Raw genomic sequence first — 14,730 nt, 5'->3', positions numbered from 1 at the left:
GAAAAAATGTTTAAATATAGTTTCTAATAGAGTGTACATTCTGTAAGATGTATATTTTACTGATGAAATATGCTGGGAACTGTGTGTTCTTCCTTTCTCCTCACTGTATCGCTATGGTTGAAGTTACTCAATTAGAGCTAGTATTTCCTATTTTAAGACTCTCTTTGCTGTTCTTAAATTATGTCAGACACTAATGTCTTGCCTAAAACTTTGTGAGGGATCTTTAATGTTTTTTTCCTTAGGCTTTAATTGAAACTGTTCAGGTGTTTCTAAGCATGAGATGAAAGAAAAGTCTTACTTTTCCCTCTTTGTGTTTTTTATAAAAACAAGCAATAAAAAAAAAAAAAAGTAGGTGAAATTCCAACACTGAACCTGAAACTTTATCAGGAGTAGAGATTGATACATAGTGGAAAAGGCTGCTCTTTTGGTCCCAAAGGCAACTGCCTCAAAAAAAGCCCAATGAAGCTGCAAGGGTCTCCCTTTTTCGAGGGTAGGGGTTTTTTTGGTGTTTGGTTTTTTTTTTTTTTTTTTTTTTCGAATCAAGGTGCACCCAGGTGAAGGACTGATACGATAGGTATGAAGGTACGATAGAAGGAGAGAATAGATTGTTATTTCAAAGAACAAAGCCTGGTTTGAGAAGCACAGAGAGGCTGTGATTAAGAGGAGGAAGAAGCTGGAAAAGGGCAAAATGGAGGGATAGACTATGATTACAAAAAAGAAAAAAAGAGACTGGATGGTGAATCAGTAATTATAGCTGGGCAAAGGAAAGAGGAAGAGGAGCTCACAGATGGCATCTGGAAGAAGACTGCTAAGACAGAGAATGTGGTGGGAAGCTGAAGAATGAGGACAGAGGGGACCAGCACAGGAGCAGACTGGAATGGGCTTGGGCAAAGAGGGTGTGATTTTATGTGGGGGTCCAAGTAGAAGAGAAATCTCTATCCATGGAGCGATCTTTGTCTGTCAAGCACTTGCCCTGCCAGAGTCTGGTGCAGAGTAGTCCACTGTTTTCATGCTTTCCTGCTGCCAGCTATCTGTAGAATCCCACCAGGCAAGCTCACTTGGGTGACCCCACCTCTTGCGGTGCATAGAATTAGAATTAGTCCATTGCATCAAATCTCTTATCTGTTTTGGACTGGAGGCAAATTATAGCTGACAGACTGTTTTGTAAGCCACTTCTACGTTTGCAGCTCTGAGCCCAAAGCTCATCTGTATGTATATGTCCTCTCCCTTTATTCCTGGGAGCTGTGTTCACTCATTTCAGCTCTGAAGGAGCGTTAGCCACTGTCTTCCTGAAGCGGTGGGGAGGAGGTGTGCTCAGCAGGTATCTGGTCATCAGCCTAATCGGACTCAGTGGGAATGTGGCAGCTGGGACCAGAGCTGCATGGCATTCTCCTGCTCCTCTCTGCTGCTGGGGGAGACCCCGGCTTTGACTTGCCGCCTGGCTGTTTGGCTGGAAAGGGCTCTCCCTGGAGTAGTAGGAAGAGGAGAGCTGCAGGCTAAGTCTCTGGCTATCTCTGTGGTGTTAGCTGCTGCCTCGCAGTCTGACGCGTGTTTGACATCGGTGGCAGAGTAGCAGCCTCACTGGGATAAGGCTCAGTTCTCAAGTACCAGCTTAACTAAGAAGATAACATCCTGCTGCTGCTGGCTGCTGTGTTAGCTGAAGTGGCAAGGACTCTGTAATGGATAGTTGCACCCCTGCTAGTAAACCGTGTCTGTAGGGATCTCGGTTTGCTTTATTAAACCGACCCAATACTTTATGCATAAAAACTCTTAAACTGCAGAGTCGAGCATTCAGAAGTTAAATATCAAATTCAACTTTGGCTGCATTGTGGGATACAGTGAATGTAGTTTGAATTCTGTTATTGCATGCTGATTTATCCAGAGGACCTGCTGTATCTTTCAAGACAGGATGGATTGTGAGCTGGGTATTGGGGATTTGAATGAGAGTGGCTCATGGATGCATGTAGATGGCTCTTGTCCTGTTCTCCGCAGATGTCGCCAAGTCCATAGTGAAATGAGGTAGAAGGAGAAGTTAGAAAAGATAGTATTAAGATAAGGCAGTCCGTTTGTTGCTCTGGGGAGGCAGTTTCTACCTTAAGCAGTTGGGGTTCTTTGGACTAAGTCAGAGGGGTGCAGTGTATCCCAGTAACAAAGAATTGCAGCTAGTATATATGTTCCAACACACACGAGAGGATTACCATGTCAAGATAACTGCAGGTAAATAAAGGGCAAAAGAGTATTTGCTGAAAAGTCTTCATTTTTCTCCTTTTCCGGATTTGAAACCTTTAACTACTAGTGGTCTTGGGTTTTATTTTTCAAAATATATTGTGCATGCATATATAGCCTTGGAAATAAGAATTGTTGTTATTGCAGGGTGATGCAGGTTTAATACCTCGAATTTGTGAAGGATTATTCAGCAAAATAAGTGAAAAAACAAAGCGGAACGAGGCATCCTTTCGAACAGAAGTCAGGTAGGTCTTGACGTGTTAATAGTTTGCTTGTTATCAAACTTGTTTCAGTTAAAACCACCGTGTTTCACTTATCTCTTGAGAGAAGTGTGTGTTTTTCAAATACCTTTCCATGCTTGGCCTCAGTCCTATAATTGATTTTTGTTGGCAGTGGTAGTCAAAATCGCAATACTTGTAACTTCAATCAACAGCTGTGCATTTTGCTTTATTTAAATGATAGTGAAAATGCCTTTGCTACTAGACAGCATCTTCCTTATTTTTACCCTTTATTTCAAGCTGCCGTTGGGATATCTTGATCTTGCTAATGTCTGCTTCCTTTCTACTTCTTGCTTTTTTGGCTTTTTTCCTCGACGCTGTAGTCATTACTATCTTAAGCCAACTTTGGATCCATTTGCTTCTCCGGGTGTCGCGCTTTCAAACACACTGTTAACATGGCTTTTTTTTTTTTTTTTTTTTTTTCCCCCAAGACTCTTGAATCAGTCAGTGGTTTTCTAATCTTTTTTCTTTCAGTTATCTGGAAATTTATAATGAACGTGTGAGAGATCTTCTCAGACGGAAGTCATCAAAAACTAATAATTTACGAATACGAGAACATCCAAAAGAAGGGCCATATGTTGAGGGTAAAAACGCTTTCTGTGTTTTGCACTAGATATTTTATTTCCTCTATATATTCTGAAATGTCATGTCTAATTGCGTAGGGCATTTTTATCTTTTAAAATATAAATGGTGATGGATGTGGTGCTTTCCCTTGATATAAAAACATTAAAGAATAGCCTCTCATTTTGTATCCCTACTCGCTTTCCCAATTCTAAGATTATTATACAAATGCAGTTTTATCTGTAAATTTATAACACATTTGTGAATAATGTTAAGAGATACAATTGGTTTTAAGAATTTGTTGACTATAATTTATATATCTTTAGTGTTTAGATGGAAAGAACCTATTAGTATCTAATTGTCTCAATCTGTCCTCTACCAGGGAAGGTTCATGTCTCTTGGGGGATTATGCTTATGTTATTGCACTAAATACTTTAGTAATATTGCATATTTTTTTTCTTAATTTACTGTAAATGTGTAAGTTCCTCATTGTTCACATGAGGCCTCATTCCTTTTCTTAAGTGATAAATAAGTATGACAATAAACACTAATTGCGGCAATACTTTGCAGTAGTGAGGGTAATGTGAATGTTTTTGTAAAGAAAATTAAGTGTGCATACAAGCATACTGTAACACTGATTTTCTTTAGATTTGTCTAAACATTTAGTGCAAAATTATGCTGATGTAGAGGAACTTATGGACGCAGGAAATATAAACAGAACGACGGCTGCAACTGGGATGAATGATGTCAGTAGCAGGTCGCACGCCATTTTCACAATCAACTTTACTCAGGTAATGAAACAAAACCCCCTCTTTTGATATGTTTCCATTCAGTAATTCATATGATAATTAAAAAATAAGGTTGTCAAATAAGCAAGTATGGGTAGATAATGACTATGTTGTTGCTTTGTGATAAGGAAAGTTAAAAATGTGAAAATACAGTTTTAAGAATTATAAATGTGCTTATCAGTGACTATAATCTTTAAAACTTAGTGTAATGTGATTACTTAAAAAGATAAGTAATAAATTTTGAGGATATAATTACTGGGAGTTGAGGCTGGGTAACAGTGACCAGTGCTGGCGTGTCTCATGATGCTGCTGTGACAGGAGGAGTGGGTGAGGAGCATGTTGTGTGAGACTTCAGCCAGAGCTGAACACAGGCTATTTTTTACTCTCTGATGTTACCCAAAGCTTATGACAAAAAAGCCACATCTCCATGGCCCAAATCGTAGAGTGTAAAAATGTTTTCAGAGTGTTTTCCTGCTGACTCTCATATGTTACTGTTGGAAACCTATTTATACTCCTTGATTTACTGATGGAATAACAGAGAGATTTAACACATTTTCTCATAGCATAATGATCTTTTTGTTTGTATGTAGTAAACGTCTTTTCTAATGACTCTGCTCTTTCATCATTATTTCTGTGAAGCTTTTTAGACAGTCCATGGATAACCTGCTAGATGAAGAGAAGGTAGCATAGAGGTGGTTCGCTCTACTGACAGAACTTTGCATGTCTCCCCTCAAAAACACACACACACAAAATCCTGTGCACAGCTGTTCACTAGTGATGAATTGCTGATCGCAAAGCTTTCGGAAGAGGATGAGAGGCAGGAAGCAAAAGGTCTTGTTCTACTGTTGTACTGTAAAAGTAGAAGGAAGTTTGAAACGGCAATCTGAGTTGACTTATGTGAATTAAGATAAAAATTGGTAGGAAATCTCAGTTAACATCATAGAATAAAATTGCAATTGCATTTCATGATCAAATGCTTTTCTGTGGCACCTCTAATACACCTGTCTTCTGCAGCTCTGCTATTGTAAACAGGTTAAATTCAATCATGACATGAAAAAGGCCACTAAGTTGGATTCAGTAAAATTTCAGAATTTGGTAGCTTTTCTTTGTTTTTTTGTTTGTTTGGTGTTTTTTTTTTCTTTTCTGTAGGCTAAATTTGATTCTGAAATGCCTTGTGAGACTGTTAGCAAGATTCATTTGGTAGATCTTGCTGGAAGTGAGAGAGCAGATGCCACTGGTGCCACAGGGGTTAGATTAAAGGAAGGAGGGAATATTAACAAATCTCTAGTTACTCTGGGAAATGTCATTTCTGCCTTAGGTAAGTCTCTGGTTTTTGTGCTTGTCTATTTTGGTTTGTTTGGTTGGGTTTTTTTTAAATCATTAAATAGCTTTCTGTTTATTTACTTACGCTTCTGTTCATTTTTACTTACACAAATAGTGACCTAATGCATACTATTTTTGAAAACGAATGAAAATACATAATTGCTTTTTTTTTCCTACCTCCACATCACAGCTGATTTATCTCAGGATGCAACAAATCCTCTTTCAAAGAAGAAACAAGTGTTTGTGCCTTACAGGGACTCTGTGTTGACTTGGCTGTTAAAAGATAGCCTAGGAGGAAACTCTAAAACTATAATGATTGCCAGTAAGTGTTTTTAAATTACTTTTTTTGCATCCTGAACAGCTCATGCTTAATAGGAGTAGCTGTAAATAATTAGATTCCAGATGCTTTGTTAAGGTAGAACATTGTTTATACATATTAATTTCTTCCTTTCTGAGTTTTCTTCTAACACGCTGCATTTACCTATACTGCAGAAATTCTCTTCCAGCAGTAGAACTATATGGGGTCTCATTGTGTCTATGGGGATAGACTGGTTGTTTAGGACATTACTAAACAACAGCAGGTCTGCTTCCAGAATCTGAGAGCTTCATTTTCGTATGCAGATCATCTGTTTGGGTGCCTGCATCACTGGCTGGAGTATTTGGTCACAAATGTAACAAGGCATCCAGATTGTGTATGCACAGTCATTAGACATTTGTTTGCATAAGTAAGGATCATACAAATGTATATGCCTAATTGCTTGTATTTGCTCTAACATCTACCTCACTGCTATGATTCTGTGACATGTGTTTGGTGTAATGGTTAGCTAATCTGACCAATTAAACTTCAAGTAATAGTTCCTGTTTGTTTTTGAGGTTTATTTACATTCCACACAGCTGTTACTCATGGTAAATGCTCAAACCTGGACGTAGATAAAGTCTTGTACTTCTCTCCCCTTACACCTCTCCTCCCCAGGTTGCAGACTTTGATCCCAAGTAAATAAAATATTCCAGCTTTGTGCGTCTAGTCAATACTGATGTGTGAATCAGTTTGCTTTCCCAAAACTGTGTTGTTTTTGTTGCATTAGTAGCAGAAACAACCTGGTCTCTTTTGACATTCAGTGGGTGAGACTGTCATTTTGATTTAACCTACTTCTTGAACGCACACAGCGTTTTAAATTTTTGTCTAAATTTAATTATTTATGATCAGTCATCTTGTAGATTTTTGTTACAGCTTCCTTTTTTACCTGTAGGAAGCTCTGTAAGGATCACTTGGTTTAAAAACCTACCTATGGCATGTGTATTGCAGGTCTTTCAACAAATTGAAATGGGAATTCCATTCCCAAAAATCCCCATGTGAAGCCAGGGGGATGTTTAAGGGAGAGGATTTGGGATGTTGGAGGTGTAAGGTGTGAAGAGAAGTGCAGCTGTGAAACTTCTCTCACTCTTTCCTGCCTAAATGAAATGCAGTCTCACCGATGCAGTCCTCTCCTGGGAATGGTGGGAGAGCAGAGTCGAGGGAATAAAATGCAGTGGGTCAAATTCTGGTTCTTCAGTCACTTTGCTATAGTCAAATCCTCTGGGTGGCAGTTCCTTTGTTGCATGACTTTGGGGATGTTTTTGGAAGCCATGCTACTTCCTTTGCTCAGGCTGATCATAGTAGTACTGAAAGAGGATTTTGGACCAGACTCTACTTTTTTTTTTTTCTGGCTGTTTAAGTTCCACTGTGCTGGCATCTTTCTTCTTGGTGCTTTCTTTCAGTTACATGGTTGAGTAATTTGGGATTTTTTTTTTTTTTTTTGGACAAAGGGATTGGGATTGAGAAGTTTTAGAAACACAGTGAGCGTTCAGTGCCTATACTAATGATTACAGTGCACAGCTGCTTTTTTAGCTACTTCCTTATCTATTAATGATGCTTCTGCTTGGCAGAGCCCTGATGGTTGATCTTTTCTCCAGCAGTAACTCTACTGGTAACGTGGCTGACTTGCCTAACAGAGCCTGACAAGCTGTCCAGATACATTTGGCCTGCCTTTTCTGTAACTAAACACAAGAGAAGCAGGAAGATCATCTGTAGGAAAGGCTCTTAGAATTGGATGTATTTTTGTATTTCTATATTTTATTGTAACATCCTTCCGGAAAGAGAATTACTGAGTACCGGAGAGGAGACAGTACATAAAGTAGGGAAGTGGTAGTGTGAGCTAGGGGAAGTATTATCTGTTGCCAAGAGCATCTCCCCTAATTCAGGGAGTCTCTACCATGAAAAGAGTATTTATTACTGTTGAGAGAATGAGGAAGGGCAGAATATTTTGGTTACGTGATTATTTTTACAGGTGTTTTCATTGTCTCATTCTCTGAGTCTCCTGTTCAGTTTCATTATTAAGACTTCTGGTCCCTCATAATTTCTGCATGGTGTTCTCTTCTGTGTTTTTGCTCATCTGTTTGGATGCAGTAATTATATTTTAAATTGGGGACATCTTGTATATTGTTAGGAAAATGAGGTGAGGGATTGCATTAGTACTTCCATTTAAACTCTGTTATTTTTCCTGGTTAAGTTGCTTGTGAAAATAATACTGTTTGCTCTTGACGCATCAGGTAGGTAACAGTTCTGTGCACTGGCAGCTGCCTGCAGCTCAGCAGAACGACTAGGTGTGCAAATTATAGAAGCTCTTCTCTTGTTTTGGTTTTTGTGGCTGCTTTTGCTTGAATGCTGTTTAATTTCCCTTCAGAACTTGGACTAAACCTACTGTGTTTTTATCTGAAATGACTTTTCCATTCAACGATTACATTGATACTTACAAAATACTCACCATTTTCCCAACTGTTCTTGTAAAAAAAAATTGCAAGAAAGCTGGTAAACTATTCATATAGGATGTTTATGTTTACCAGAGAAATGTAAATGTTAAATAGGTTGGCAAGAAGATTTCTTTACAGCGCTTGATTGTTGGACCTGATTATTCTAACACACTATTCTAATACAGTGTTTACTTAAGCAAAGTTATAGTGATACGAAAGCAGTGGAGCTTGGTGAAGGATTGGAACGAATTGTAGCCGTACTGGTAATCATATATTTCTGTCTCTTCATCCATGTTAAGTTTGTCTGACTTCTAAAGTATAAACTAACTTTACTAAATGAAACATATGGTGCTGGATAAACTGTTTCTGACTTCATCTCCTTAGCTATTTCACCTGCTGATGTCAATTATGGAGAAACTTTAAGTACACTTCGCTATGCAAATAGAGCCAAAAACATCATCAACAAGCCTACTATTAATGAGGATCCTAATGTCAAACTGATCCGTGAGCTGAGAGCTGAAATAGCCCGATTAAAAGCCCTGCTTGCTCAAGGGAATCAGGTTAGCTTTACTTGAAATTTATGTGTAATTTTCCTTGAGTTATAACATCTATTTCTAGAATGTAATGAGATAATTATCTTTCATTATATTGATTTGAGTAAACAAGCTCTATGAGGCTATGAATGAATATTATTTTCCTGATTGAATCAGTTTCCATATGGCCAGTAGATTACCTCTTTTAACATAAGGGGGAAAAATTGTCATCCCAAAGCCTTTAGCTTTCTCTTAATATAATCAGACCTTGATTGCAGTGTGCTGTGGAACAGTCACCACAGCATAAGGAGTGTGAGCAGTACCGTATTTCCTGGGTCTAGCCTGATGGGCTGAAGAGGTACTTTATCTAGTATCTTAAAAGAAGTAGAAGGTATAAAGTATTTAAGATGCGTACATTTAAAAAAGTACGAGTATGGATGAGTTTGAAAAATACGTTTTATTTGTGTTTGGTTGCAGAGTATATTAGGAAAGCATGTAACATGCTTAATATGTAAAAGTATATTCAGTGTAAGTATATTCAGTATATGTCATGCTATACTTCTCTTTTGCAGGATTCTCTTTCTTGTTTTTCTATCAGTTTTAGCCACTATAAACATTTGCTGCATAAGCTCAGTTAGGCTTAATTTTCTCTTCTGTTTCCAGCATGGTGAAACCAAGCTAACAATAAAGAATATGCAATTGGGTCTGGCCAGTCCTCTCTTCTAAATAATGTCACTTGGAACTGCTACATTTCATACTTGAGCAAATATGATTTGGAAGTGTCTGAAATGATACTTCAGATTTATTTCTAGAACTACCTAATTTTATTTTAGATAGGCTGTGCAATATTCAGCATAGACTTTTTTTAATAGAAGGCTAGACTTCATGCTATAAAACATTTGCTGAAAAAGGGGATGGGACCACAGTTGGAAGCAGTAATAGGTATTGTAGATGATGGAAGTGGAGAGCTGTGCTTTGTTACAAACAATTAGAAAGCTCTTTATGGGGTTGAATTACTCTATTATACTTGTTTCTCCTGTATTCTCTAGGAGGAGAAAATTAAATTAATTTTCGAAATATGGTTTGATTTAGAGCTAGCAAAGTAGATGTAAGTTGGACCCCTTTGAAGATCTTATGCTTTGACCTAGTTCCAAGCTGTAAAACAGTGGATATCGCAAAATAAATCTGGTTCAGTTGTAGGATGTGATAGATGGCTTTGTGGGAGACAATAGAGAACTTGCTTAAGTTAATTGAATTTGTGATGGTTGGTAAAACAGCAGGTGGTGTTATGTATGCATAGTAGAATATAAATCTCTGTATAATTTCTTTTGTGTATTTCCATTATATTCCCAGAATACTGTACAGCAAATGCTTATGTAGATCACTGAAGATACTGGTTACCAAAATGTAGTACTGGATTCAGTGTAGAAGGTCATATAACAAGTATTATTTGTGTGTGTGCGTGTTGTATGGTAGTTTCCTTTTCTAAGGCCAGTTACCTTAATATATATTTATTAAAGATAACTAGTATATATATGTATTAGAGCGAAATGGTTATCTGTTGGTGCATAGTAAATTTTCACTTTTAACAGAAACGTAAAGGTAGATGTATCAGAAATTACCTTTTATAAACTTGTGTGCAGTTTCGGTGTGTGCATGTGTGTGGCAATGAGTATACATAGTGAATGCAAATAGTACTCCCAAACCGATGATTTATATTTGAAATATCTGCTTTGACAAGATTTTGATTACTCTGTTTACAGTATTTCAAGGTAAAATGATGTATATTGGAGTTTAAAATACTTCATCTTAAATAATCAAAAAAGTAGAGCAATTGCATTTCTTTCATTTAATTCCACCAGAAATTGTTACCTTTTTTCTTCCTTTATTTTTTTTACTTGACGATGTTTACTTTTTACAATTTTAGATTGCACTCTTGGATTCTCCAACAGCTTTAAGTATGGAAGAAAAGCTTCAGCAGAATGAAGCAAGGGTGAGTTATAGTTTCATAATACAGTTTTTAAAAAAAGAAAGGATGGAGTTCTGGATGCAAGAGTGTTGGTAACTTTCAGTATTTCTTTTTTTTTTGATACATAACTAAATTTTCTTCCACCAAACAGCATTTTCTTGGTGCTTTCTTTTTGTGTTTTTGGGTTTTTTTTGGTTTGTTTTTTTTTTTAAAACCCACCTGGGTGAACTCATAATTTTGTTATCCTACTCATGTAAGATAACATAACTAAGAACAATATATATCTTTGATATTTATATAGCAGTTGTAATTAATGAAAATATTTGCTCTCAGGCCAGCTTGTCTTGCTAACAAATTATGTTTGTAAATAGAATAGAGAGGGGCAAGCTACTAAACCAGATTAATCAGTAATCACAGTAACAAAGCATTTAGTGTGTAGAAAATACAGTAAAAGATTTATGGGTAAAATGGTCAACTCTAAGTTTTCAAGTAATCAATAACTTGTGTTGTGGGGTAGGTTTTCAGAAAATTTCAGTCTTTAAATCTGGTATATATAAATAAGTTCAGTGCCTAATTAGCTTTGTTTTTTGGGGACGGTCTAAGATCTAGCTGAGAGTACTTCATAGTGTGCCTCACACCAAATTCTTTTAATAACCCAACCCAGTGTAGGGGTTGGGAAAAATTCCAGCAGTTTAGATACACTCATAGGGTTCAAAAGAATGTAGATGTAATGGTACTCTCATTTCTCTTAGTTTGAGTGACAGAACAAAGAAGGAAAGATTTCAATGTTAATTATTTTCTATGTATGCACCAGTTTTTAAAGCCTATTGCAAGGTGTTTCAAATAAATAGTATTACTCAGACTTTGAAAGAGGAGAGAGGAAAGTATTTGAAATCATTCAGCTACGTGCAAATTTATTTACTAATATATTTAGTTCTGAATATTGTCAACAAGATGCCAATCAAATGTAGATATGATATCTTTAAAAAATAAGGTCGTCTTAGCTGGCTTAAATAGCAAGATTTGTGCTGGTGCTGCCCAGACCTTTACAATTAGCGAATGAATGCATTGCTTTGAGAATCTTGTTTTCACTTAAGTAATTGGTAGGGTATCTGTCTGTGCTTTTCAGCGTTCCCATTGGTAATACCAATGTTAAAGACACGTTGAAATACTTTTCAGTGAAATGATACTTTAAAAATAAACCATGACAAAAATGGACAAAATACATGTATTGGTATGAACCATAGCTGCAAAGTAGATGCCAGGCTTCTCTGTAACCCAGGTTTCTGCTAGGAACGCATTTTACATCTCTGTAGTATGTGCAGGAATCCCTTACTGTGTTGTATTTGGTAATTAAAGTAGGACCTGCATAACTGTAGTGTGGGCCTTCAGTTGCAAATTGGTTTGGTTTTTTTTTCATATTCATCCTAGATTTTAAAATTTTTTAAACTGAATCAGAGATGAGTGATAATATTGTTAGTATGTGTAGTATGCTTTTATTTTTGTGCATAAACATAAAGCTTTTATCTAAGAGTAGCTGAGTAATATAAACTGCTGACTATACGCTAATTAGAGTATGTTATTCATACTCTGACAGTAATCACTGCTTGTCCTGCTCAGAAGTGCTGGTCCCTCTGTGTGGGGAGTATATTGAACATATTTCATTATCTTTTGTCGGCCTCATTAGAAGGTTGTGTGATTACTGTTCATGATAATTACAATAGACGTAATTACTGAAAATTCTTAGTAGATATTGCAGTGGTTATAGCTTCTTTATAATTGAATGAATGCAATAAATAATTTGTTTATACAGATCTAAAGACTTTATCATCATATTTAAATTATCTGACAAATATATGGTTGCTTTCCTTAATGAGTTGATTTGTCCTTGTATAAGAGGAATGTTTAAATGATTTCTGAGGAATAGAAATTGTTCTAGTATGGTGAATAGACTTATGATGGACTTCCTTCATGTTTTTCTTTAATATTTTCAATTATTTTTTGTTTTAACATTCCGATTAGCAGCACTAGGACTGATACGATGCCTTGAAAGATGTATTTACTTTTCTGTGTTGAAATCTTGAGATACAGGTAGAAAAGAGAGAAGCTTCCTTAGTTCCCATTGATTAATTTGCAGCTGATCTCCAAAGACAGCTGGGGTAGTAGGCTGAAGGTAGCAAATGTGGAGATGTTTTGATGAGCTGCATTGATGACTTTTTTTTGCTACAGTGGTTTTATGTGTAAAACAATAAAGGGACATAGCTGGCTTGCTTGGTTTGGTTTTGGGGTTTTTTTTCAGCTTTCTGCAGTTGAAGCGAATACATGTAATAAGATTCTGTACATTTTTAGAAGTCTGTCTATTTAATTTCTGCACAGAGATCTGGTGATTTAAAAAATGAAAGTGTTTATATATATATATATATATATATATATAAAATCTATTTACTGGGATTATGATTTCACACAATCATAGAATCATCTAGGTTGGAAAAGACCCTTGGGATCATCGAGTCCAACCATCTACCCTACTCTACAAAGTTCTTCCCTACACCATATCCCCCAACACCACATCTAAGCGACTCTTAAACTCATCCAAGGATGGTGACTCAACCACCTCCCTGGGCAGCCTGTTCCAGTGTCTGATCACTCTTACTGTGAAGAATTTCTTCCTAATGTCCAGTTTAAACCTACCCTGTTGCAGCTTGAAGCCATTCCCTCTTGTTCTATGGCTATTTGCTTGTGAGAAGAGACGAGCACCAACCTCTCTACAATGTCCTTTCAAGTAGTTGTCGAGAGTGATGAGGTCACCCCTCAGTCTCCTCTTCCTCAAACTAAACAGTCCCAGCTCCCTCAATCATTCTTTGTATGATTTATTCTCCAGGCCCTTCACCAGCTTCATTGCCCTCCTCTGTACCCGCTCCAGCACCTCGATATCTCTCTTGTATTGAGGTGAGCTTTGAGGTGGATTTGCCTGAAGCACGCTCTATGTACTCCTTTCTAAAAATCTGAAAGACTGAAATGAAAAGAGCCTTTACCTGTACGGAAGCTGTGGAAGTTCACTTAGGAAACGGACAACTGGACAAGTAGAAAAAGCAGGACAAAACCTAAGCGTTCATCCCCAACGCTCTCCCTGTCTGTGATTTGCAAGCAGCTTCTCCCTTCTGTGCTGATTTTAACCAAGTGTGTGGTTTCTAAGTTGCAGCAAACTTTGCTCTGATTCTCTCTGGAAGGCTGCCTGTCTGCTCCTTCCTCTGCCTGCCATTCTCTGGAGGGTATTTCAGCCTGACCGTGCCTACCTGCACTTCAGGAAAGGGGCTGTCATCTTCTTACAGTTAAGGGCTCAATCTGTGCCGGCAGATTTTGTAGGACTGATGAAGCACTGCGTGGAATTATTTCATTCCTTGGAAAATGACTGCCATTATTTGAAGTGACTATCCCTGTCCTTTATTTCATTCTATATTCTAAATAAGAATTTTGTGATTATTTTTTTTTTTCCTTTTTGAGAGAGAGAAATTCTAGATCTGGCCACTTATTGCAGGAGCAACAGTGCTCTTCTAGATGTTTAAGTATTAAACTTCACAAAGAATTGTGCAAGTATTTAGTACTTCTCTGAGAATGTGTTATCAAGAACTTTAGAAGAGATGTGATTTTTTTCCAATATTTTTCTTTTATAGGTACAAGAACTGACCAAAGAGTGGACAAACAAGTGGAATGAAACTCAAGATATTCTGAAAGTAAGTAAAATAAATACACATTCAACTTGGCATTTGAACTAGCCTTAGAGTTTTTCCTTCAAAAAAAGGTTCCTATTCTAAGTCACCTTCTTTGGCTTTTTTTAATAACGCAAAATTTTCTCAGTCTTATTTTGGCTTATTCCAAAGAGTGAGCTTATGGTAGGTTTTAGGAATAAGTATTCAGGCACGGTGGAATTCTTGAATAAGATTTTAAATAGTTATTAATAAAAATGAGCACAACTCTTTCTTTTCTTCACCATAGTGACCTCAGTGCAAAACAGCTTCTCTCTTACAAATCTTTAAAATGCTGAATGTTTTTATTGAGTTGCAAACGAAGCAAACCTGGAGGGAGCACATGTGGCCTCTTCATCCCCTTGGTGTTTGTGCTGTATGAACAAGTCCTGTGAAGAATCACCTTTTATGTTACTTTGGGTATCTTTGTGAATGCCGTGTGTAGTGGATAGATTTTTGCTTTGGCCTTCAGATTCACGTTTCAATCAGAAATGCCTTGTAAACTTGAAAAACCAT

The 14,730-nt window shown here is 37.0% G+C and overlaps 1 protein-coding gene across 1 annotated transcript in view; it reads left to right on the top strand.

Annotated features, from left to right (window-relative positions):
* The window catches only part of KIF16B (kinesin family member 16B), a 139,578-nt gene that overhangs the window by 22,808 nt on the left and 102,040 nt on the right, over positions 1–14,730 (top strand). The window contains exons 5-12 of the mRNA XM_074150465.1: positions 2,374–2,471; positions 2,979–3,088; positions 3,714–3,856; positions 5,003–5,171; positions 5,367–5,498; positions 8,351–8,526; positions 10,427–10,492; positions 14,143–14,202. Coding sequence (XP_074006566.1) covers positions 2,374–2,471; positions 2,979–3,088; positions 3,714–3,856; positions 5,003–5,171; positions 5,367–5,498; positions 8,351–8,526; positions 10,427–10,492; positions 14,143–14,202 — 954 coding nt within the window. The remainder of the gene's footprint in view (positions 1–2,373; positions 2,472–2,978; positions 3,089–3,713; positions 3,857–5,002; positions 5,172–5,366; positions 5,499–8,350; positions 8,527–10,426; positions 10,493–14,142; positions 14,203–14,730) is intronic.

This window comes from Numenius arquata, chromosome 7 (genome assembly GCF_964106895.1).
Source record: "Numenius arquata chromosome 7, bNumArq3.hap1.1, whole genome shotgun sequence".
Lineage (NCBI taxonomy): Eukaryota > Metazoa > Chordata > Aves > Charadriiformes > Scolopacidae > Numenius > Numenius arquata.
The sequence above is the reverse complement of the archived record's forward strand: the minus strand, read 5'-3'. Positions and strand labels throughout refer to the sequence as shown.